General features: G+C 38.9%; 2 protein-coding genes across 22 annotated transcripts in view; one reads left to right on the top strand and one right to left on the bottom strand.

Annotated features, from left to right (window-relative positions):
• Nucleotides 1–270: 270 nt before the first annotated feature.
• alkbh7 (alkB homolog 7) lies at nucleotides 271–2,143 on the bottom strand. The gene is made up of 4 exons (XM_059528997.1): nucleotides 1,762–2,143; nucleotides 810–983; nucleotides 594–718; nucleotides 271–484 (listed from the first exon to the last, which is right to left on the bottom strand). The coding sequence occupies exons 1-4, from the start codon at nucleotides 2,041–2,043 to the stop codon at nucleotides 364–366; spliced, it is 702 nt and encodes a 233-aa protein (XP_059384980.1). The 5' UTR covers nucleotides 2,044–2,143; the 3' UTR covers nucleotides 271–363.
• Nucleotides 2,144–10,966: 8,823 nt separating this feature from the next.
• Nucleotides 10,967–23,840, top strand: part of cacna1aa (calcium channel, voltage-dependent, P/Q type, alpha 1A subunit, a) — a 111,817-nt gene continuing 98,943 nt past the window's right edge. For all 21 annotated transcript variants that reach the window (XM_059557056.1, XM_059557054.1, XM_059557055.1 and 18 more), the window contains exon 1: nucleotides 10,967–11,881. In XM_059557056.1, coding sequence (XP_059413039.1) covers nucleotides 11,616–11,881 — 266 coding nt within the window. In that variant the 5' untranslated portion in view covers nucleotides 10,967–11,615. The remainder of the gene's footprint in view (nucleotides 11,882–23,840) is intronic.

Below are 23,840 nucleotides of genomic sequence, written 5' to 3'. Positions count from 1 at the left end.
ATTTGTTTAAATTGTATAATGTATGCAGCAGTAATGTTTAAGAAATCAGTCACAATAGTTGATAGCAAAAAATATTTATTAATAGACATTGTGAATAAGAAGCAGTTCCAATCAGAAGCAGTTAAGCAGACTTAATTGGCATTATACATTGTATCAATCAAATATTTTTCCTTCATATATCCAATACAGGTTTTTGGACATTTCAATGAGGTGAATGTTATCCTGATGTTAAAAGAGCAGTTGTTTCTTTGTGGTTATTCCAGGAAACTACCTGTGTGTGTGAGTATCTGAAAGACGAACAACTCTAGTCAAAGGTAGTGATATAAAAGAGCCACAGCGTTTCCAAGACAAGTGCCAGTTCTTTTACACAGGCAGGTTTCGACAGATTACAGAGATGCGGCGATGACGTGGAACCTTCTGTCCTGAGAAAAAAGATTCTTCATCTTTCAGGATTTCATGGGTGAATTTAAATCGAGCCTCATCCCTGTTGATACGAACACATTTCAAATTTTCAATGTCATCTAAAATAGACCAAAATATTCTTCTCCTGCCAGTTTTGTGAGATAAAGTAAAAAAATATGCTGGGTATATACCTTAATATATAAAGTGAGCGCCGACTCAGAAGCAAGTCCACCCAATCTGTGGATTTATTTTCTGGGACTAATCTCATAACACTATCGGACAACAGGCTCAGTCCTGCAATAGTGCTTCCACAGAACTGGCAAGAGAACAGCAGGCATTAATAATGTACAAATAACAGTGTTAAGTGTGGAGAACATCAATACTGTACAAATAACTGAGAGGCAGACCTTCACACTGTCAATATGGGGTTTGATATAGCCCTCTTTATCCAGGTCCAGAACATGAATTGGCCCAAGCAGTGGACTGCCTTCAGGAAATGCAACAGCTCTCACCCGCCTTAAGACACTTTCACAGGTAACTCCCCACTGCAGGCGCTCTGTTTCTCTGTAGCCGTGAATAGCCTGAGTGGTGAAAGAGAAATGTACCAGACAACTGGAAAATGAATATGTGCGAAGGTAATTAATAGCCATCGGTCAATAATTAACAGCAGGAATTTCACAAATAAAATGCCCTAGAAATATGTTTACAACCTTATTTAGTGTTGTTTTTTTATTATCAAGTGGAGAACAACTGAGGTCAAGACGTAGACCGCAGATCGATCTTTAATTTCAATGGAAATTATTTTAGTTTTACTTAGTGTGTAGTGGGACACATTAAACCCACTTATACTTCGTAATACATCATAATAAACTGTGTCTATTTTATTAAGCTTTATTATGAAATATGAATTTTTGTTTGTTTGTTTTTCAACCTAATGAGCTGCACCAACAATGACAAAACGACTGTTTCCAAGCAGGTTTCCCAAACACTTCCCACTCTTTGGTTGTTCCGATATAGTAGCCCCGCCCAAAACTCATGGGATTGGAAGAGGACCACATGCTAGATTTCTGATTGGCTAACACAGGCGGTTCATGCTCAAATACTTTATTCGCTGGCTGCTATATCAGAGAAAAGTATTATTAATCAGCAGCACACCTATTTCACTTAACTTTACTGTAGTAACATTTTCAAGAAAGTCTTGGGTTCACCTGGAAAGTACAGGTAGGTTGTAACTAAACTGCAGAAACAGTGCACTACGCATAAGATGAGACCATGAAAACGATGAGAGTAGCAAACACAAACAACGGTTATGACATGACGCTGGATGGCAGTGTTTACACACTTCTCCACTGTACTTACATCGTCCCAGTGGTCAAACTCGTATCGCTTTTTTCTAAGTCCTGTCTCTACTTCTTTGAAAAGGGCATTCTCCTCTTCCTCGCTGATAAAATTTTGTCTAACTTCAACATGCCCACGCACTACGGATAAAATTTCCTGAGACGATCCGTGCAACCATTTACACTCCTCTTTGCTCTCGGGGCCTTTTCGTAAAGCCGAGCTCTCGGATAAAAGCCTATACAATAAAGGATTTTGGAGAGATTTCCTCTGTAATTGTTTCGATACTCTAATTAGAAGTGTCATTCTGTCGAGGACATACGATGGCACTAAAATATCCACAATATTCAGCGAGCTAGTGCCACTGCTGTCATTGACGGGGCGCCATTTTGAATTCGCTAAGATTTCTGGGACTTGAAGTATTTGAGTTACATCGCTTCTGCCCAGCAGCGGTCCAGCATTATATACAAAACGACAAAATACAATTTTATGTGAAATTGTGAGCGTAAGCAGAAATAGTGATGAAATAAAGATATACAAGTTAGCTGCAGTTTACAAGAAAATGATTTAAATTAGTTAAAAAATTGACTTTAGAACTGTGTTATTACGGCGATGCATTCAGCTACAAATACATGTAAACGAGTTTAATTTGCGCTCCAGACCGTTTTTATACAGTCTATGATAAAGACGACATTCTACTTTAGTGATGATAAATTATATGTAACTGCAATTCCGCTTTTCAACACTAGAGAGCAGCACATGACTATTGCTTGCTGTGATAAATGAAGATAAATATGAAAAAAATCTTTATTTCTGGGGGCAAACGCACCCTGTTCTGATTTCCTCCTAACTTAAGCACGCTAAATACTAAATGTTTTGCTATCTTTTCCTATTTTGCCTCTAGGCTGAAATTTCACGTTTTAAATCTATATAGTAACCAACCTCAATTTCTATTGGCATGTTTTTGTTAAATGTGAAATAGCCCCCCCCCCCCCTCCCTGCTGGCTATTCAGCATTTATATGTTATATATTATAATCCAGATTTGTGACAATCCAATCCAAACCCATATCCAATGACTGTGCTTTTTCAGACTATTGTGTCACTGATCTTTTAGATGTCTCTCTCTCTCTCTCTCTCTCTCTCTCTCTCCACACACACACACAAACACACACACACACACACACGCACACACACACACACACACACACGCACACACACACACACACAATCCACATTGACTGGTTTCTCTCATCAATTAGCCTGCAAGACTCTAATGATGGTAATTATTTGTAATTGTAATGGTCAGGCAGTGCTGTTTGTGGCAGTGGGAGGGCAGTAAACAGTCTGTAAGTATCTGAGATTTACAGGCAGTAAGACATTGAGTGCTGATACATGGCTCTGGGGAATGTGCAATATATCCACACTGTAGCCAATACAGCAAAGATTAGAAGATTGCAAATCCTGAAATAAATCAGAACCTCAGAATAGTTTGATATGTACTGGTTTACGTTTCACTCTAGCTCAGAATCTTCTACATATTAGAGAGGGAATTCTCTTTTATTTATTTACAAACTTTAAATCACTTTTAGAGGCAACTTCAGATGCAACCCATTTACAATCAGTTTTACATTTGAACACTCAGAAAATATAATTTATCCTTTGCTGAGCCTCATCCCTTTGGTGGCTTTCGCTAACCCAAATCAGCTTTACTAAACATCCAATAGAAATGATGGACATTTTTTGAACAGCGTAAAATTCGGTCAAATGTGCTCATGAAGTGGTAAAAAGGTATTGTTGTTACATTGGCTTAAATAAATCATGTAGTTGAAAAGTGTTTTATCTGCTGTCTTTAAAAGAAATGGTGAAAGTTAGTTAAAACATAATTTAAAACAGCAGAGACTGAAAATTATAATTGACAAAAAAGAAGCCTTGTTTGAAAGCAATCACAATTAGGGCTGAAAAGGGGTGGAACATCTCCAGAAACTTAAAAAAATTACTGGAATGTTTGGAAAATGTTCAGGAAATGCTCCACTATTTTGTAACCCTAATTAAAATTGATAGCATTAGGGAACACAATTGTTAACAAAAGGGAAACGTTCAAAGGTAGGATTGTCAGCAACAGAAGGGTCAATTCACAAGAACTCAACACTACAGCTGAACATTTACATACATACACATACAGACAAACACAGCTACATGTTTATCCCACTTCCTGAGAGGGAAGCCTGCCATCCTGCAAGAGCATTTTCTTCTGCAAGAGCAAGGGCTTCTTGATTGATCCAAAGAATACAGAAAATCGTTTAAGCCTCCAAGACTCATACTGTTTGTCATGTGACTATATATATCGCTCAATTGACTGTAATGTAAATACAGGCTCATAAATGAGTTTGATTTCCTGGAGAAGTTCAAGGCATGGACAGGGCGCAGAGAGCATTCTAAAGAATCTTTTAGTTACTGACTTGCATTGACTTTGTATATGGACACAAAAACACAACAGAATTTCTCAGAAGATCCACACAAGAATTAAAGTCATATAGATTGGAACAAGAAGTTTCATTTTTGGATGAACTGTCTCTTTAAGTTGATGGGGATTACAGTTGTTAGCAGAAAAGCTTGGATTTGAGCTGAAAAAAGAGGCACTGAGCTTGGGAATCAAGTTGGTGAAGCGGAGCGAAAAGAAAGTATGAGAGATGAGTGAAAGCATATTGTGATGACAGTTCTGTCCCTTTGTGAAGATGCTGGCCTACTTACTACTTAAAGATGTTTGGAGCAGTTTAGCTTTGAGTCAATGTTCAAGAGCTGTAAACAGATAAAAAAAAGACATTCCAAATATCTGTCTATCACTTGGCTTTTTGATAGTTTTATGTTTTTTTTGCTATTTATTTCATGCAACAGTGACACATTAATTGCAAACTAGTGCCTGACAAATTGTGAAAACGTTATGTTAACATGTTTATCCAGAAATGCTAATCTCCTATTGGTGCAGTTAATGAGACTGTCTATATGTTAGTAGAATTAAGGGTTAGGAGCACTGAAAAGAGTTGAATGGATGGTTTGTCAGGCATTTGGGGCTTTAAATAATTCTACGCTATTTAAAAATGTATTGTACCTACATCAGGCTCTTCCCCAAATAAAACGCTCCGCTCAGAGGACGATTGCCTACTTTACGCTCTCCAACAGTCTCCGTATCACAGCTACATATTCATCTTTGTCTTTTACCTGTGCCAAAAAGTGTATATTATTTGTGTTTTAATTTTAACTGTATGAAATATTAAGCTTAAATGTGCCTCTAAACAAGCTCATCAACACAAAGCAATCGTGTGTTCAGTTCTCTTATTTTCTTTAGTGCGTGTTTATTGCATCTGACACACTTACATACCGAAGGGTGATATGTTGTGATGCAGTCCTTTCCACTGACCAGTAGGATTTATATCTGGAAGATAAGGTTAAATAAGGAGTAGAGAACCTGCTATACATGCTGTTTATGAATTATTCAATTTTATGAGTCACTGAGTTTAGCTTCTGCTGCAAATACACAGCAGCATTACTTCAGAATTCTTGATTGGCATTGTGTGTGTGTATGTTCACTTTTTACCATCTCTTTATCACCATTATATGCAGTCACTGAATGCACACATGCAAACTGACGCATTATGCTGTCGCTTTTGTTTTGCGAGATTTACATGTGACAGTTTTATGGGTGCACTGAGTACTCGATTGAATTTTGATTGATTTGATGACAATTGTCACACCAAGTTTCCTCTGAATCTGAGCATAGCTGAGCCAAACTCGTCTGTCAGGGAACAAGTCACAGTCTAAGAGACCGGAATTTAGTCACAACTCAATTTTGGCAAAAAGTGCAGCTCATTTTGCCTTTGTAGAGCAGTTTAGTGAGACATCTTATTGACTTCTCTCTTTCTTTGGCTGCCTGTGCATGCTTTCTGTGTGCTGCTGTGTAAGATTAGTGTGGCATGCTTTAATAATGCACTAAGGGAGGGGTGTTTCCGTTTGGCAGCAGGAGAGAGGCTCTGGCATTCAAAAGCGATCGTCTTGTGGACCCCAACTGTGTGACAAGGCTGACACAACGGGACTACAGCACACATCACAGCATACAGCCCCACCACTGAGACTGCATTCATAATCAATACGTAAACATGCACAATATACCGAAACTCTTCATTAAGAAGATTATTGGTGGTAACACAAGAATAGCTTAATTAGATGAACACTCTTTATACATTCATTATCTTCTAAATGGACAAAGAAATTCCACTGGCCCCAGTAACGCTAAGCAAAGCCCTTCATGTGTTTTTTTTTAAAATAATGAATGTTTTAAATGTCTTTTAGAGATGTTATATCACAGCTGTGCAAAATCCTTGTACAGAGGCAGCTGTCAGGATGATGAGCAGGATTCGTCTTGATTAGGGTTTTTATGGGCTAGGAGCTGCTGGACTGTGTAGGAAAGTCACTAAATTGGTTTTGATTTCGAAAGATAATGAGTCTCGGTTTGTTTTGTGTTTGTGTGTGTTCGATTATTTTACTGTGGAGATGTATTCTTTATATAGCATTTAATTTGCCGTTTTGTTTTTTTCCCCCTCTGTTCGTAGTAAGATTTTTTTTTTGTTTGATTTTTGAATTTAGGCCACAATTTAGGCCTCTGACTTTAGTTCTCAAGTTTGTTCAATTGGAATAATTGAAAGATAATTCTACAAATCATAAAACCAGCACATTGCACATAAGCAGGATATAGTCTGTCCACACACTGATCTGAAAAAATAACTGTAGTCTAATATTTGTCTGGTATTAGTGGTAATTGCTTAATTAAATTAGAGTTAGAAATTGTTGCAAATACACCACAGTTTTTTAATTGGTATTTGTTTGGAATATAGGTTTTGTTAATGTAGAAACCAAACTGCCTTTAAATGAATCAAATGCTCTGCATGTTCTGAAGGATGTCTACACTGTATCTGTTACTTGTTTATAATTTATATTATTATTTTTTAACCATTATTTGTTTTGTATTTCATTTAGGTATATTATATTTTTTAATTTAGATCCGTGGCTCTTTGCAGTGTTTCAGAACCATGGACAGCTGCCTTCGCTGGCTGTCATTAGATCAGTGCTCTTTCCTAACTGAGCTTCCAGATCAGACTTTGTTTGGGGGTTTGAGGATTCAATATTCAAACCAAAGGTGGAGGGTGGTTTAAATAGCAAAAATGGCAAAAAGATTTAGCTGTTATAGATTTAGGCTATTATTTAAGTTTCATCTGTGTTTTTCAAATAGTGTTTCAATAACAACAAAAGTTATATTACAAATTGCTCACTTATTTTTACCTTTTCACATACCATTTCACATACGTCTTAGGAAGTAAACATCGCAACTACAGTATGCTACGAGCTGCTTTTAAAGGAAAAATATATAGCTGCAATATCACTTTATTATAGATTTATAATCACACACTAAAACACGATGTAGCTCTAAAATTACTCCAATATTACTGATAAAAGCCATAATGTATAAAGAAATTCGCCTGTCAGCCCCTGTTGATCTGTTGACTGAAGCCTAGAGGTTAGAGGCTGGTGCCTGTTTGAGCTCTTGACTCCAGGCTCTTCAGGACTGACGCTGAATGCATCACATACGGTTGATCACACGCGTGCTGGTTCAGATACTGAACAGCTTGCTGCACAAGATCAAGGGATGAGCAGAGATCCAGAGGAAAGTTTTCCCCTCAAGTTCACATAATTCCTTTTGCAGCAGTAGCAGGCCATGTGTGATATTGTGGTAGCCTATTTCTTGATTTGTTTCAGGGGGAGATTTGTTTCCACCTTTAGCAGTAAGGTGGGAAAGTAAGAATATAGCTGATTAAACCAACACTTGGGAGAGAGGCACTGTTTGCCGTACCAAGACTGTGTCCACTTGTTTTAGACATTGGGATGAGGCATTAGGAGGACCAGTAGGGTACAACGGAGCTAAAGGCCGACCTTCAACATTTTGTGTGAAAATAGATCATTCTTTTAAAATCGTATAAATGTACGATGAGGCAAGGGTCAGCCTTTTACCCCACACACGGGACAAAAGTCTCACTAGCATGGTGGAAAAAGGCAAACGGTTAAAGTTAATACTGTTTAATAATAATAATAATCAAACAAGTTTGTAATATATTCTGCTTATTTTGAAAAATTAAATAATTTGTCTTCAATAAATACACTGTCATTAAAATGTTAACATAAAAATATGTTTTAAAATATAGAAACAAAATAATTTGATAAGTTAAGATAGCTTAGACTTCAATAGCAAGACTTAATGTTTCAATTTGTCATAGTATTTATAAGCAGAAATTGACTGATGAGCATATGATACGCATTGGGTACAATTGGGGTAGATGCGGTTCAGGAGTACGCAAAAACTGCGTATTAAATGGATGCCAACAAATTGCGTATCATGCACTCGAAAACTGAGTATTATACAGGTGCATCTCAAAAAATTTGAATATCATGAAAAAGGTCTTTATTTTTTGTCATTTATTTAAAAAAGCTAACTTTCTCATATTCTAGATTCATTGCACACAAACTGAAATATTTCAAGAGTTTTGTTTTAATTCTGATGATTACGACTTACAAAATACAAAAATTCAGTATCTCCAAAAATTTGAATATTCCATTTTGAGCTTGATTAGTTTTATTAATTTTGAGTATAAATACTGGGCTAGTTTAGAACATGCAACAACTATTATGGGAAAGATTACTGACTTGATGGTTGTCCAGAAGATGATCATTGACACCCTCCACAAGGAGGATAAACCACAGAAGGTCATCGCTGAACAGGCTGCTCTTCACAGAGTGCTGTATCAAAATATATTCATAGAAAGTTGACTGGACGAAAAAAGTGTGGTAGGAAAAGGTGCACAAGCAACAGGGATGAACACAGCCTTGGGAAGATTGGCAGGAAAAGCTGATTCAAAAACTTGGGAGAGCTTCACAAGGAGTGGACTGCACTCAGACGTTTTCAGAAAATGGTCTACAGCTGTCACATTCCTAGAACCAAGTACTCCTGAACCAAAAAAAAGCATTTCACCTGGGTAAGGACAAAAAGAACTGGACTGTTGCTCAGTGGTCCAAAGTCCTCTTTTCAGATGAAAGAAAATTTTGCATTTCATTTGGAAATCAAGGTCTGGAGTATGACTGGAGAGGCACAGAATCCAAAGTCTAGTGTGACGTTTCTGAAGTCAGCAATGATTTTGGGAGCTGTGACGTTTGCTGGTGTTGGTCTATTGTATTTTATCAAGTCCAGAGTCAATGCAGCCATCTTCCAGGAGATTTTGAAGCACTCTATGCTTCCATCTGCTGACAAGCTTTATGGAGATCCTGATTTAATCTTGCAGCAGGACTTTATCATCTGCCGACATTGCCAAAGCCACTTCTAAGTGGTTTAATGACTATGATATTACTGTGCTTGTTTGGCCAGCCAACTCACCCGACCTGAACCTCACAGAGAAAATATGGGGTATTGTGAAGAGGAAGATAAGTAACATCTGACAAACAATACAGAGGAGCTGAAGACCACTATCAAAGCAACCTGGGCTTCAATAACGCCTCAGCAGTGCCACAGTCGGATCACCTCCATGCCATGCTGCGTTGAAGCATTGATTAATGTAAAATGAGCCCCAACCAAGTATTGAGTGCATAATTAAACCTACTTTGGAGATAATTTCTGTTTTGTAAATATTTTTTTATTGATCTTTGAGAAAATATTCTAATGTTTTTTTTTTTACTGACTTTGTAATTTTCCTAAGATGCAAGTCATAACCATCAGATTTACAACCAAAAACTCTTGAAATATTTCAGTTTGTGTGCAATGAATCTAGAATATAAGAAAGTTTGCTTTTTTTTTTTTAAATTACAAAAAATAAAGAACTTTTCCATGATATTCAAATTTTTTTTTGGATGCACCGGTATGCACGTCAAACAAGTGCGTAACATATGCACGTTAAAGTCAATTTCTGCATATCATTGGCAAGATTTTCTGTTTGTATTTCACATAGTATTTGAACGCATTTTTCATGAGACCGGGTTGACAAAATATACACCCACCAAAATGTCATCCCCATATGCTTGATGCTCGTAACATCGTTACTGTATTTTAAGTGTGTTTTTTTTAAGTGGGTGGGATGGAGGACAGGTAATTTTAATTATTTCCGTTTAAATTATTTCCTATTAATTCCGAGACATCTGCGTCTAAGAATAGCCTGTCGGTCCTCGCCGTGCGTGCCCTCGCAAAGTGGAGCCGTTCCCGTGAGACGCGCGTTTGAATGCACAGCTGTCTCCCAGCGCGCACATCCAGACCACTGGCACAAACAGTCCATAACCTGACAACGCGCTGTCAGCTTGTTACGTTCCGTTATCTCTAAAACTGCACAACCCCTCAGTGTCGTATAAACAAGCCGACGCTATTTTCATGCGTCAAAGGCAGGTGTGCTGAGGCTGAGAACACATTCCGTGGAGACTCAACAGTCGGTACAGGTACAGATCGGAGTCAGAAGAATGCATTTGTCAGTAAGGTGCGTGCGCCTTGCGTCATGTGCTGCAAGAAGAACTGGCCAGAGCGCTAAATTGATCAGTGGCTCATTATAGCTTAGCTTGCCAGCTGATCGGAGCTAACTGTTTCATTCGGCTTGTGTTTCACAAGCTGATATCCTGCGAGCCCCCACCCCACACTCGTCCTCAACTGCCTCCTCCCCCTCTTTTTTTCTCAGGGGCACTTGACGGAGAGTAACGAGGCTAAAAGACAGCTCAAAATTGGCAGAAACAAGGAATAGCGGGATCCGAGTGTTGTCACGAAAGGACTGCCTTTACACTCGGGGAAGATGAACAGATCCAACACGGCCCAGAGCCCAGTGCAGGGGAACACAAGCGGCGATGGGAACCCGGAGATGTCGCCGCTGTCCCCTCGCGATTGATGCTCCTACTTTCTGTCACTGTGTCTTTTCATTGGATTTTATGACGGTTGGATTGGTTCTTTTGCTCTGAATTGCCAGTGATGGCTTTGGCGAAAATGATCACACCTAACCAGTGAGCAAAAAACAATCGATACTTGTGCTGATCTGTTTTTGCATCCGATTAATTACCTGTGTCGTGAAGAAGAGGAAAACGGAATGAACAGCGGATAGCACATCTCTCCGTAGCTGAGATGTAAACGTGAGCGCGAGGTGACCGAAGGCAAGATGCCAAATATTGCGGATGTTCTGAAATAAATAATCTTTTTTTTTATCCTATTTTCCTCCAGTTTTAAATAGATTTAGATACTGTAATCATCCGAATTTACAGTTAAAACTGAACTCAGACGAATGTTTTAAATGTTTCGATTTTTGTTCACTTGGTTCGCCATCACACCTAAATCGTATAAATGATTGTAGCTATGATAATTGCAACCTGAATATTCAAGGAAAAGCGCGGATGAGAGACAGTTCTGGAAAATATGAGGATGGAGCCACAGAAAACGAGAGATTTAGCCAAAAATTGGATGGCTGTGGATATATGTTGATTGTGGACATAAAATGAGGTGATGATGGACCATTTTGTGTGTTGAAGTGGGCAACGAACCTGTGAACTACAGAATACAAGGAACGCTTTTTTGTTCGAATTTTTGTTTGTTTTTTGTTTTGTTTTGTTTTGTTTTTTTTCTTTTTCGTTTTCTTCAAATCTAACCATCAGGCTCCTGGCGCGTAACATCTCATATTAAGGCAATGAAGACAAATGTGTACTCCAGTTATACACGTATTAAGTTTTGAAGCAGATGGGATGTAATGTGGTGTGGTCGCGGTGAATATTCGCCCCCTTTTTTCCTGCTTCGTGAAGACTGGCATTTGGTGTCTATAGAATGGCTCGTTTCGACAACGAGGTGCCGTCCAGGTATGGCGGAGGCCCGGGACACGCTCAAGGGGGCCCCGGCCGCGGCGGCAGCAGACAGGGGGGCCCGCCGGGTCAGAGAGTGTACAAGCAGTCAATGGCCCAGCGAGCCAGAACTATGGCCCTGTACAACCCTATACCGGTGCGGCAAAACTGCTTCACTGTCAACCGATCTCTGTTCATCTTCAGTGAGGACAACTTCGTGAGAAAATATGCCAAAAAGATCACCGAATGGCCATATCCTTTTAAACCCCCCTCAGTGAGTACCCTGGGGCCTCCGGCTGCAGGTATAGTGCGCTTGAGTGAGGCATGTGTAAGGTCACCTGAAAATGTCTTAAAACACGAATCACATTGCCGCTGGTTTAATGATAGCTGTGAAGAAAAACCCGAGCGAGCGAGCACATGATTTGGTCCCGGACGTTTCATTATTAGAATATTTCCAGGCGGTTATTTGTCAAGTTATTTCGGTGGCAAGATGAATCGAGTCTATTTCTGGTGTGTGTGTGTGTGTGTGTGTGTTCGGTGTGTTACGCACGTTAAGGGCGCGAGGTGAGCGGTGCTGTGTGACGGTACCGGGCGGCGCTGTGGCGCGCCGAGGCTTGCTGATGTCAGCATGTGCAGGATCTCAACTCGGTCTCATTCGAGAGAACGGCATGGTAAAGAGGGGAGGTGAGGGGAGGGGGAAGCCACCATTTCCCATATTATGAGAGCTCCTGGAGAATACTGCGTGCATATGTGTACTTGCATTTTTCATAGTGCACCTATCAAGCCTCGTGTTAAAAGACAAATGGGGTTTTGTTTGGAGAGAATTGGAAACTGTTAAAGCAGTATCACAAGGCGGCAGCAGGTAATCACAGTTCGATACAGTGTGATGCTGTTTTATACATCAGCTAAGTAAACTTGATAACCTGGAACTTGTATTTTAGGCAATTGACTAGTCATCTTTATAGTTTATAGCAACAAAAAATTATGTTTAATTAATACGTTTCGGGAGGAGGACAATCAGATAATCAACCCATGCAGCACAGGTGGAGCTTGTCTAGTAGATAAATTAATCAGCATATATATATAAAGCCAACTCACCACTGTCCCAGGACAGTTTTCCGGCATCCCTCCTCCAGCCAACACCTCGTTCTTAAACTATTCTCATCCCATACTAGGGATGTTGGGTTTGGGCTTTATTCTGAGCTTGGAGCCCTCCTTTAAGACAGCACACCAAATATGCTTAATATTTGCTAAATCCTATTATATGTAAGTGTAAACACTTTAAAAAACGGTTTAAAAAATCAAGCAGCACACAGACTCTAAGATAATCTGGAATGGTGTATGTGAGTGGAGCAGCTACTTCCAAAATCACATACTGTTTAGAGTAAGCCTATGTACTGCATTTGATGAAGAATTTACTTATTGAGAGTTAATAAACTAAGTTTTATAAGTATGCATCTGTGTGGCATTGACATGTGGCATCAGCCGCATGTTCTGTGCCGTTTAGGATTATAACAACTTTTCTCCCATGGGCTTATGGGAAAGTAAATTGCCTATCAAATGGATATATGTTATGTCTAGTGTTTGATGAAAACTACAAATTAGGACATACTACTCATTTAACATATTTGTTTTTGTCTGTATAGTAATGGCAGAACAACCCAATAAACATTAGTGTTTTATTTAAACAAATCTTTAGCTACAGATAAAAAAGCAGACACCAGAAAAAGTTCACTCTCTTCCTTTTCTAATAGACCTCTTAGGATTTAAAATCATTAAATGTGCACAGAACTGCCCCAACACACATTTCTCTATTGACTGCATTTTGATCTGCCAGAGCTTTCAGTGACCTTTAACCTTGCACTCGGCCTGATAGTCAGTCTTTCTATAAACCTCTTTCTTCTGATTTATCTCATGTAAACCAAGTGAGGCCTTGTGATCTGAGGTCTTTGACTTAGCAATCTGCTTTAACCGAAGTGTTTTTTAGATGCCTACAGTATAGCAGCCTTTTCGGTAGTTTTAGTTGACTGTGATTTGTATAGTACAGATGTATCTGAATAAGAATTTATGAATTGCAGACATATGTAGTAGTGTGTCACATGTAGATTAGATGAAATTGTAAACTCAGTTTTATGGTTGCCAAACATTACATCCTTTCTTTTACCTTATCTGCAGAGATAATGAAAGTCTAGAAAGACATTTGTGATGCCTACATTATCTCAGCTTCACCAGCCGTCTGTCTCTCTGCACTGTAAATGGAATGTAACCTTATAGCTGTGCTTTCTAATTTTAGTTTCATTGAAGAGTATGAAACTGCAGCCTGTGTGGCGTGCAGATAAGTATGCACATCTATCCGAAGGGACCTTAAATATATGCTCAGTTCAGACATGAACTGTATATATTTAGTCATGAAACATGTTGGTACCTTTGGTCTCATTAAAGTAAGAGAAGCACATGGTTGTTTTCATCCACAAATAAGTAGACTCAATGTTCTGAACTCACAGTTAAACCATCAGGTTGTGTTTTCCACCAACGAATGACAGATATAAAGAATGAGAAATTAATAATATAAAATACACTATGCTATATATAGATAAGTTGGAGGAGAAGGCCAAAAGAGTGCTTGAGTGGACACCAGAGGGAGACAGACTGATAGAAAGTTGTTGTCATGAGTCGTGAGCCCTTGCAGTTTTCTTCCATGTTTAGAGGCAGTGATCTACATTCAGTCTGCAGAATTTAAATGATTTATTCTCCTTTTCTTTCCATTTCTCTCACAATTTCTCCTCATTTTCTAAAGCTACACTAACCATACAAGCATACATTTGATTTTTTTTCAGTGATGATCAATGCCTGCATTAGAATCAAGCTAGTTTTGTGTTGGCAGGTGCTGACATATCCAGGTCTACCATTTGTGTTTCAGTGTTTCAAAGAATTATGGTATGTACACACAAACTCACACATTTATTGACATATCGTACCTCTTTTCTTCATCACAAGCATGTTTCTTGCTCTATCCTGTTCCGAGGTTTCTGTCAGGCTAAAAATAACAGCGGCAGACTGTAAGAGCAGTTCTCAATGGCATGTTCTCCTTCCCTACCGCCTCTCTGCCTCCTTGGAGTCAGTCCTCTGTTGTATGCATACAGATGGGCCACAGACAGGCATCGGTGTCTAACCGCATACTCCAATGCCAGTTTGGAGGAGAAATGAAGACTGTAGTTTTCTAAGAGGGCTGCAGAGTGTCTTTAAGTTAGAAGAGACAACAGGCTGTTTATGCCACTTTTGTGTAAGCATGCCCGTTTTTGTGTTCAAATATTTTTCTTCTCTTGTCTATATAGACAAATTATAAGCCTACAATGTACTGAAAAGTGGTTATGTATTATGTGTATTGGCTGGATTATAGTATTGATAGTTCTTGGCAGTTCATGCTTACTTGTTCTAACAATTTCTAATAACTTACTTACATCTGGTGTGTTTTGTATTTGCAAGGATTGGCACAGATTGGATTGAAAGTAAATGTGACGTGTACGTTCACACAAATCCAACTCCAAATTAATACTTTGTGATATTTTTTTAAGGTGCCCAATTTACAGTTGTGAAACACAAACTTGAGACTGTTGTTCAGCGGTTTTTACATGTTGTACATAGACTGCATGCAAGGTTATTAATGTTAACTAAAGCCAAAACCATAAAAAGTTTAATTACCTATATAAAATAAATAATAACTAATAAATAACTAATAAAATGTCCCAGACACACAACTTTAGTTATTACATATATCTGGATATACATGTGTGATCTAATATTTAAGAGATTCTGAGAACTGAAGAAAAAAAAAGATGGGATGTCTGTGTGTATAAATGATATATGGAGGCATAGTTAAATACACACACCTAAATGCAAACATCGGAAACTAAAGGATGTGATGTGTAGCCAAGTATGGTGACCATCTCAGGGAGCAGTTGGGGGTTCAGTGGCTTGCTCAAGGGTCTCACCTCAGTCGTGGTATTGAGGGTGGAGAGAGCGCTGGATATTCACTCCCCCACCTACAATCCCTGCCAGACTTGAGACTCGAACCTGTGACCTTTGGTTTACAAGTCCAACTCCCAGTCAACCTATCATACTTCACATCATTTATTAACACAGGCTTCAATGACCACTTTCCGCCTGGTTCACAGCATCACGACATGTTCCTGTGTATGATGGGATATGCCTGGATGATAGAATTGTCTCGTCATCTTAGATCCTCTCTTCCATTTGGGCAGCAGGGAGTTGAATGTGTCATCCTAGATTCATTCACACAACTGTCACTGTCTGTGTTTCTGCCACTCAATCCTCTTTCTCTCTGTTTACAGGCATGATTGTAAAAGACATAAATATTGGCAAAGGATTCAGATATTTACAGTGGACTTAATCAACTAATCTCATACACCCATGATACCATTTGGACAAAAGTCATAGAAAAGTTGTTGGTTAATTCATAAAGATGGGAATGTGTATTGAAGAGGTGTGCAACAGCATTTCTGAAAATGAAAGTGTCATATGGCATTCAAGTCACATTTTAGCGTGAGACATGTTTGCAAATTATAAGAGCACCAGTCTTGTTGTTTCAGCGAAGCAGTGTGTGTATATGTGCATGTTTGTGTTTGCCTTCCAGGCCTAATCTGGTGGTTTCATACCTCCCAATGTCTGGGTCTAAATGAGTGCAGTCATCCGTACTGTTGCAGCCCCACGCTGCTCAGCTGCTGCCGCAGATGAGGCTATGAAACCCATCGTTAACTCACTCTCACTCATCCAAACTCACAAGTTTATAATCTAGAGAAATCTGCAACTCTTTACCTGTCTGCTTTTACGTACCCTCAATCTTGTGTGGGGACTGTGTTTGAGCTTCAGAAAGTATAAAACTGGTCCATATGATTTCTAAAGTCACATGATACCTTTGTTTGAGGAACAGACCATTTGTACTTACATTTTTTTTATATACTTAAAATGAGGACTTGAAATCTTCAGTCCCAATGCATGGAAAATAGCAACCAGTAAAAACAGAAGAGAGTCGAATATAGGTCTGGAACGACATGACAAATATATATTTTTTTCTTTCCCTTTGATGATTTTTTTCAAAATGACGTTTGTCTCTGTGTTGATATGTACAGTATGTCCTTGTGCAATGTAGCAGAGTTGTATAGTCAGTTGTTTTATTGCCATTGCTTGTGTCTTAGGCTAGCATTGCACTTCACTACCCGCTCATGTTTTTCCTCTTTCTCTCTGGTTCTGTATCTTGTGTTCTAGTAGTGAATTATTCATTTCTGTGGCTGGGTGGTATGCGTATATGATGCTGACTTGGGAGAAATCTATTTTGGGTGCAGGGTAAGGGAAAAAGATGTGGTGGCTTGAATTTTTTTTTAATGCTGGTGCTCGTGTAACGTGCTGCTACTGCTAATGCTGTTGCCACTGCTACATGCCTTTACCTACTACCTGCTCTCTAACAGGTACACAAACACATAATACTGATATCAGCACTGTCTACAATGCTGCTGTTTTATTATTTCTAGCACATAGAGAGACATGAATAGTACAATTAGAGAAAATACCATTGCATTGTAGCCTCTGTTCGCTGCTGTAGCTTCTCAGTTAAAGGGATACTCCACCCCAAAATGAACATTGTGTCATTAATCTTTTACCCCCATGTCGTTCCACACCCGTTAAAGCTTTGTCTTCGGAACACAATTTAAGATATTTTGGAGTAAAACCGGGAAGCTTGTGACTGTCCCATAGACTGCCAAGTAAGTTACACTGTCAAGTAGGGATGGGTACCGAGAACCAGTATTGTTTTGGACCGGTACGTAATTGGGTCTATACCGGAGTACGAATGAGCTTCAGGACAAACGATACTGTTATCAATACATGCGTTGTTTTATCTCCATATACTTCAACGTTAACGATGAATTTGAAGCTGCTGCACGTCACTTCTCTTCACTGAAATATGTGACCGACGTTTGCTCGATGTGCGTGTGATATCCAGCGCATGTACTGTGTGTGCGTGCATGCAGTCAGTCATCACGGCAAGAGTGAAATGTTCGAAAGTGTGGGCTCTCGTTACAAAACTAAGCGACACCAGTGTTAAATTCAATGTATGCAGTAGTGTAATAGTGAACGAAGGAGGCAACACAAGTAATATAATGAAGCATTAACTAACAAAACACAATATCTACCTAAAGCAATGCGCTATATTATGTCTCGCGGCTCTAGCTACAACTACTCCAAGTACAACTACTCCAAGTACATTTTGTGTATGCATTAAGGCCTTGCTGGTGAAGCGTTCTATTTTTGTGCTGTTCTAACATTTTTTTATTCAAAGTGCATCCATACACTTAAATTCTGGTCAAACAGCACCTGATTATTTAGTTATATTAGTTATCATCTGATTGTGTAGGGGCCTATGAAATCCGTTTTATTTTTTCCCAAATTCCGTTTTAAATAACTTATTATGTTCATCAGAAGAAGAAACTCAGTCAGGTTTAAAACAACTTGAGACTTAATTTTTAGGTGAACTGTTCCTTGAATGTTAATAAAATAAATCACAAAGAGAAAAATAACTCACTACTCTTGACTGAAGAACATTAATACAGTTGCTTAAGTTCAGTAGTAATAAAATAATTTGAAATAACTTCATATCTTTTTGCACCAAATAGTATCGATAACAGTATCGATAAACATCGGTATCGGTAAGCAGTATCGGTATCAGTATAGTTATCAATTAAATGTAAACGATACCCATCCCTACTATCAAGGTCCAGAAAAGTATGAAAGACGTCATCAGAATAGTCCATGTGCCATCTTTGGTTCAACCGTAACTTTATGAAGCGACGAGAATACTTTTTTGTACGAGATGAAAAAAAACAAAAAAACAAAGGGATTGTTGAATAAAGTCATTATTTTTGTTTTCTTCTTGTACAAAAAGTATTTTCATTGTATTCCCGTAACATTACGCTTGAACCACTGACAGCGTAAGTTACTTGGCAGTCTATGGGACAGTCACAAGCCTCCCGGTTTTCATCCAAAATATCTTAAATTGTGTTCTGAAGACAAATAAAACTTTTACGGGTTTGGAACAACATGGGTGTAAGAGATTAATATAATAATTAATTAAAATAATGATATTATATTATATTAATTATATTATATTATATTATATTATATTATATTATATTATATTATATTATATTATATTATATTATATTATATTATGTTATGTTATGTTATGTTATGTTATGTTATATTATATTATAAATCAAATAATGGCTTTCTATTTTCATATATCTTAAAGTTGTATTCATTCCTCTGAATTTTCAGCATCATTACTCCAGTCTTCAGTGTGGCAGGATAAATCAGAAACATTCTAATATGCGGCTTTGCTTCTCAAGAACATTTCTTATTATCATCAATAGCCCTATTCGGATGGGACTAGTTTTCGAAACAACGTTTGAGTTTCAATTCTTACCACCTGACGTCTGCGATTTTCATGTACCAATTCCAGAGGTGGGTAGAGTACCCAAAAACTGTACTCAAGTAAAAGTAAAAGTACTTCTAGAAATATTTACTCAAGTAAAAGTAAAAGTACTAGTCTTGAATAGTTACTTGAGTAAGAGTAAAAGAGTATCGGATAAAAAATCTACTCAAGTAGTTAGTTACTAGTTACTTTGGGTCATATATACTGAGCCTATTTTTATTTAGATATATAGATAAAATGTATGTAATGTATGTGTGCGTGTATAAATGTATATATTTCATCAGCCTTTACTCCAATTTATGTAATTTATTATAAAACATTGTCTGTTTACTTAAGTAACAGATATAGGTGTCATGCCATAACATATTTTTTATACGACTGACTTTATATTAAATGTGATTTTAACATTGAAAGTTAATGTGATATAAATATTGCTACTAATCTTTCATTGTTCAGAAAGAGAGCAAATAACATTTACATTATTAAAGATCATTTTCACTGACAGTCTAGATTTCAATCACTCTCAGAAACTCCCATTAAAATCACTGAAACTGTTAACACTGTGAAATCAATATCTTAATTAAAGATTCGTACACACATCTGCACTTTGTTGTTTCTGACGAGAGAATTCGCCAGAAAGAGGTGTTCAGTCAGTGAGCGAGTGAAAGAAGCACCGGCATTTTAGCGATGACTCATCTGAACACCTCTGATTGGCCAATGCTTTAATAAGCTCAACAGAATCATGTGTGATTTGTTATAATGCGCAGCGCTGTATAAATGCATAGCGCCAGCAAGCGATCACAGATCTGAATTTAGCAGCTGATGATATGACTTGCTGAACGTACTCGCACCGGTGTGATTGTATTAAAATTAATAAAATCTTAATCGGCTATTTTTTGTCTTTTGGAAGCTGCATTCAACTTGACTCCCCTCTGTTATAAGCCACACACGTAACGTTACAACAAACTAATGTCACAGGTATCGTGTACTGTAATCGAATGTAGCCCAAGTTATTACCTGTTAAACAGTAGACAGCACACGCGGTGTTCATCTAATAAGGATCTCCATCGCAAGCAAATAACAGCCTTTGCAGATTTGCTTTCAATTCAGTGCAGTTCCAGCCACGTTTTCAACGCTCTTTCTGTTCTTAAACGTTACAACTCCGAGTGAACCACTTCAGACGCTCAGCGCGTGCGGCAGGGAACTTAACGACTCATTCAAACTGATTCATGAACCAATTCACTCATTTGCCAATTGGTTTGATCAAGCCTTTGAACAGAATTGACTCAAAAGAATGAATCATTCGCGAATGGGCATCGCTCATTGTCCAGAGAAAAGTAGACGGCGCGTTTGGAATAAACTGAAGCATTTATAACATTTATTGCATTAAGATAAAGTAACGAGAGGAGCGTCGCCCACAGTAATGAAGTAAAAGTACAGATTTTTCCCCCAAAATTTACTCAGGTAAGAGTATAAAGTACCCATCTTTAAATATACTCCGAAAAGTATTAGTTACCCCAAAAAATTACTCAAGTAAATGTAACGAAGTAAATGTAACTCGTTACTACCCACCTCTGACCAATTCGGACGGGACTAACATCTCCTGGTCCTCTCTCGTCCTTCACTGTCGTCGCTCCAGTTTTATATCCTTCCATCTCCTACGTGGGACTCGAGACCGGCGATGGGCCGCAGGTGCCACTGATTTGCCCAATCACTGCCGGCCTCACTCGTGTTCCCACGTCCCTCGGCCCCGCCCCACTCGCCACATACCCCCATCGCCCCTCGCAGGCCAGGGGGTACCCACGAGACTGTGCTCTACTCCCCCCCTCCCTCCCTCCCTCCGGGAACCTGCGGGAACCTGGGGGTAGGACAGACGAGGCGAGAGAAAAGGAGATGGAAGGAGGAGCGACAGAGACGAGAGAGGGGAGAGAGAGAAAAAAAAAAATTCCGGTTCCCAGACGCACTGCTGCTCGGCCCTCCACCGGCTGGGCGATCTCCTCTGCGGTGCCTGGCGGTGGCACTGGACGGCCCTCGGCGGACGGCACGACACCCCTCCGCCGCCCGGTGGACGGCAACGGCTCCTCCGGTTTTGGGCAGCCGGCAGGAGTCCCCCGTTCCCTGCTCCTCCGGATTCCTTCACGGAGGCAGCAGGCTCCGGCCCCCTGGCGAACGCCGCCGACTCCTCCGCTCCCTCACGGAGGCAGCCGCCCCTCCCTATCGTGGGCGGTCGGCAGCGAGCTCGCCCGTCCCCGGCAACTCGCTCCAGTCCACCGCCTCGAGCGTCCATGGCGGCATCCTCCTCGCCAGCTCGATGGCACCGCGGATTCACCACAGCGGCGAGGGATCTTCAGCAGCGCGTCCCTCCTTCTCCCGGGCTTCGGCACCACTGTAACGATAAAAGACTTCCTCGTCATCGGGAGGAAGGAGGCGGGAACCGGCGGACAATCAAACAAAGACTTTAATTACAAAATAAACACAAAACAGCGCACCAACCCCTCACGGACGACTGGTGCGCATAAAATAAAAACCAAAACACAACTAAAAGCCCAGGCCTGGTCCTCTCTCGTCCTTCTCTGTCGTCGCTCCAGTTTTATATCCTTCCATCTCCTACGTGGGACTCGAGACCGGCGGTGGGCCGCAGGTGCCACTGATTTGCCCAATCACTGCCGGCCTCACTCGTGTTCCCACGTCCCTCGGCCCCGCCCCACTAGCCACAATTACAATTAGTATTATTACAAAATAAATACTAAATGGCTAGTATATCAAAACCATGTTAATGTGTGGTTTCTTTAACTTTTTTTTTAAAGTAGGCTAAACCCATGTTTAATTTTGATAAAGGTACATCTGAACATCAAACATTATGTAACTGAGTGCATAAATGAACGTGAGTAATCTTACCTGATTCTAATATTACAATAGCCATTATTAACAGTTTACGTGATTTGGCTCTTGATTTTATTACTAATTTTTTTTTAATTATTATTATTATTTCTTTGCTGGGAAGCAAATATATCAAACATGCGTGCGGTAAGAGCTTCTATGGTAATTCACGTAAGCCAAACCACACTAGGAAATGCATTGTGAAATAAAATATTGCCGGCAATCACAGACAGCCGCATTCAGACTGGATTAGTTTTCATAGAGGATCACGGAGTTTGATGAAAAACAGTAGGTAATTTGCTCTGGAATTATCACAGAGGTTGTGTGAGAAAAACATGATTTTTTCAGATTTTTCAGATTCGGACGGGATTAAAATCACCAAGTAAGTCTGTGAAACACAGATTTCTCTAACGACCCCCTGTAAAACTAGTCCCGTCCGAATAGGGCTTCAATGTTAAATAAAACAGTTGTGCTGCTTAATATTTTTATGGAAACCATGATCTATGTTTTTCATGGTTCTTTGATGAACATAAAATCAAAAGACCGAAAGATTTTAAATCTATATTTTGTAAAATGAATAAAAGCCTTTGCTGGCACTTTTGATCAATCTAATGCATCCTTGCTGAATAAAAGTATGACTATCTTTCGATCTTACTAACCCCAAATCTTTTAACAGTACTGTACGTATTATATGTAATTATTGCAGAATTCTTTCTCTCATAGATTAACATGTTTGAGTGATTCTAAGTAAGCCGATGCAGAAATTAGGGGGAATGTTCTACCTAGTACTTCCTACAAAGTTAATTAGCATACTGCACTTTTCGTTTATACTGCTTAAACACACACACACAAGCATAATCTATGTTAATCCTGTCCTAACAGACAGATTTCTGAACACTAAGGGTATATAAAGGGTAAATGAGTGATTAGAGTGAGGGAAAGAGATGGAAAGATTGTTAGCACTTGTAACTACAGCCCTATCTTTTATAGCTGCATTAAGAGAGGGAAAAACACCGCTGTTTCTAGTTAATAAATTATTCTGGCTGCAGTGCCAGAATGCAAGAGATAGAATTAGAAAAGCAAACAGCCTGGGATCTTGCAGCCAGATGAGGAAATCAATACATATTTACATTTCACTGGCTGGGCTTCTTGGGTTGCTCTGGAGCGCTTCGCCGTCTACTACTGCTAATTACCACACCAGTGATTCTCACACACATACATTCACTGACTGACTGACTGACATGCCCCTGAATCACTCATGTGCTGTATTAGTGGATTAGTGTCTGTGGAAGTGTGTGTGTCTGATTGCTTCAACTCATTCTGCTTTTGTGAGGGATGTGGATTGCTTGATGAGCCAAATGTCCTGGCTTTTCCAATTTTGTCAGGTATTTAAATTTTTTGTTTTTATCGTATTAGTCAGTATGAACATACACATTTTCGTAATATTTTCATCTTACTGTACAATGATTAAAATTATAAAAAAATATTATTTTGCTAAATTTGAATTGGAATGATTGTTGTTATTCTGAAAATTTATTTTTACATTTCATCAGAAGTTTCTCTTTCACCAGTAGGCACAAATCAGTAAAATAAATTTAATAATAATATTTAATATTTAATAATAAATTTTAGTTTATTTTATTTAGTTTATTATTATGGTTTATTTTAGCTCATTTAGTGTACAGATTTATAACAGGTTTCAGTTAGAGGCAAAATAAACACCAAAGACTTTAGATTTACACTCGACTTGCCTAATTTATGAAAACTGGTGTAATAATAACCTGCTCTCAATTAATCTCGATTTTTGTTTCATGCCAACTTCAA

This window comes from Carassius carassius, chromosome 1 (assembly GCF_963082965.1).
Source record: "Carassius carassius chromosome 1, fCarCar2.1, whole genome shotgun sequence".
In the NCBI taxonomy this organism is placed as follows: domain Eukaryota; kingdom Metazoa; phylum Chordata; class Actinopteri; order Cypriniformes; family Cyprinidae; genus Carassius; species Carassius carassius.
Note: the sequence above shows the minus strand (reverse complement) of the source record. Positions and strands in the feature narration are given on the sequence as shown.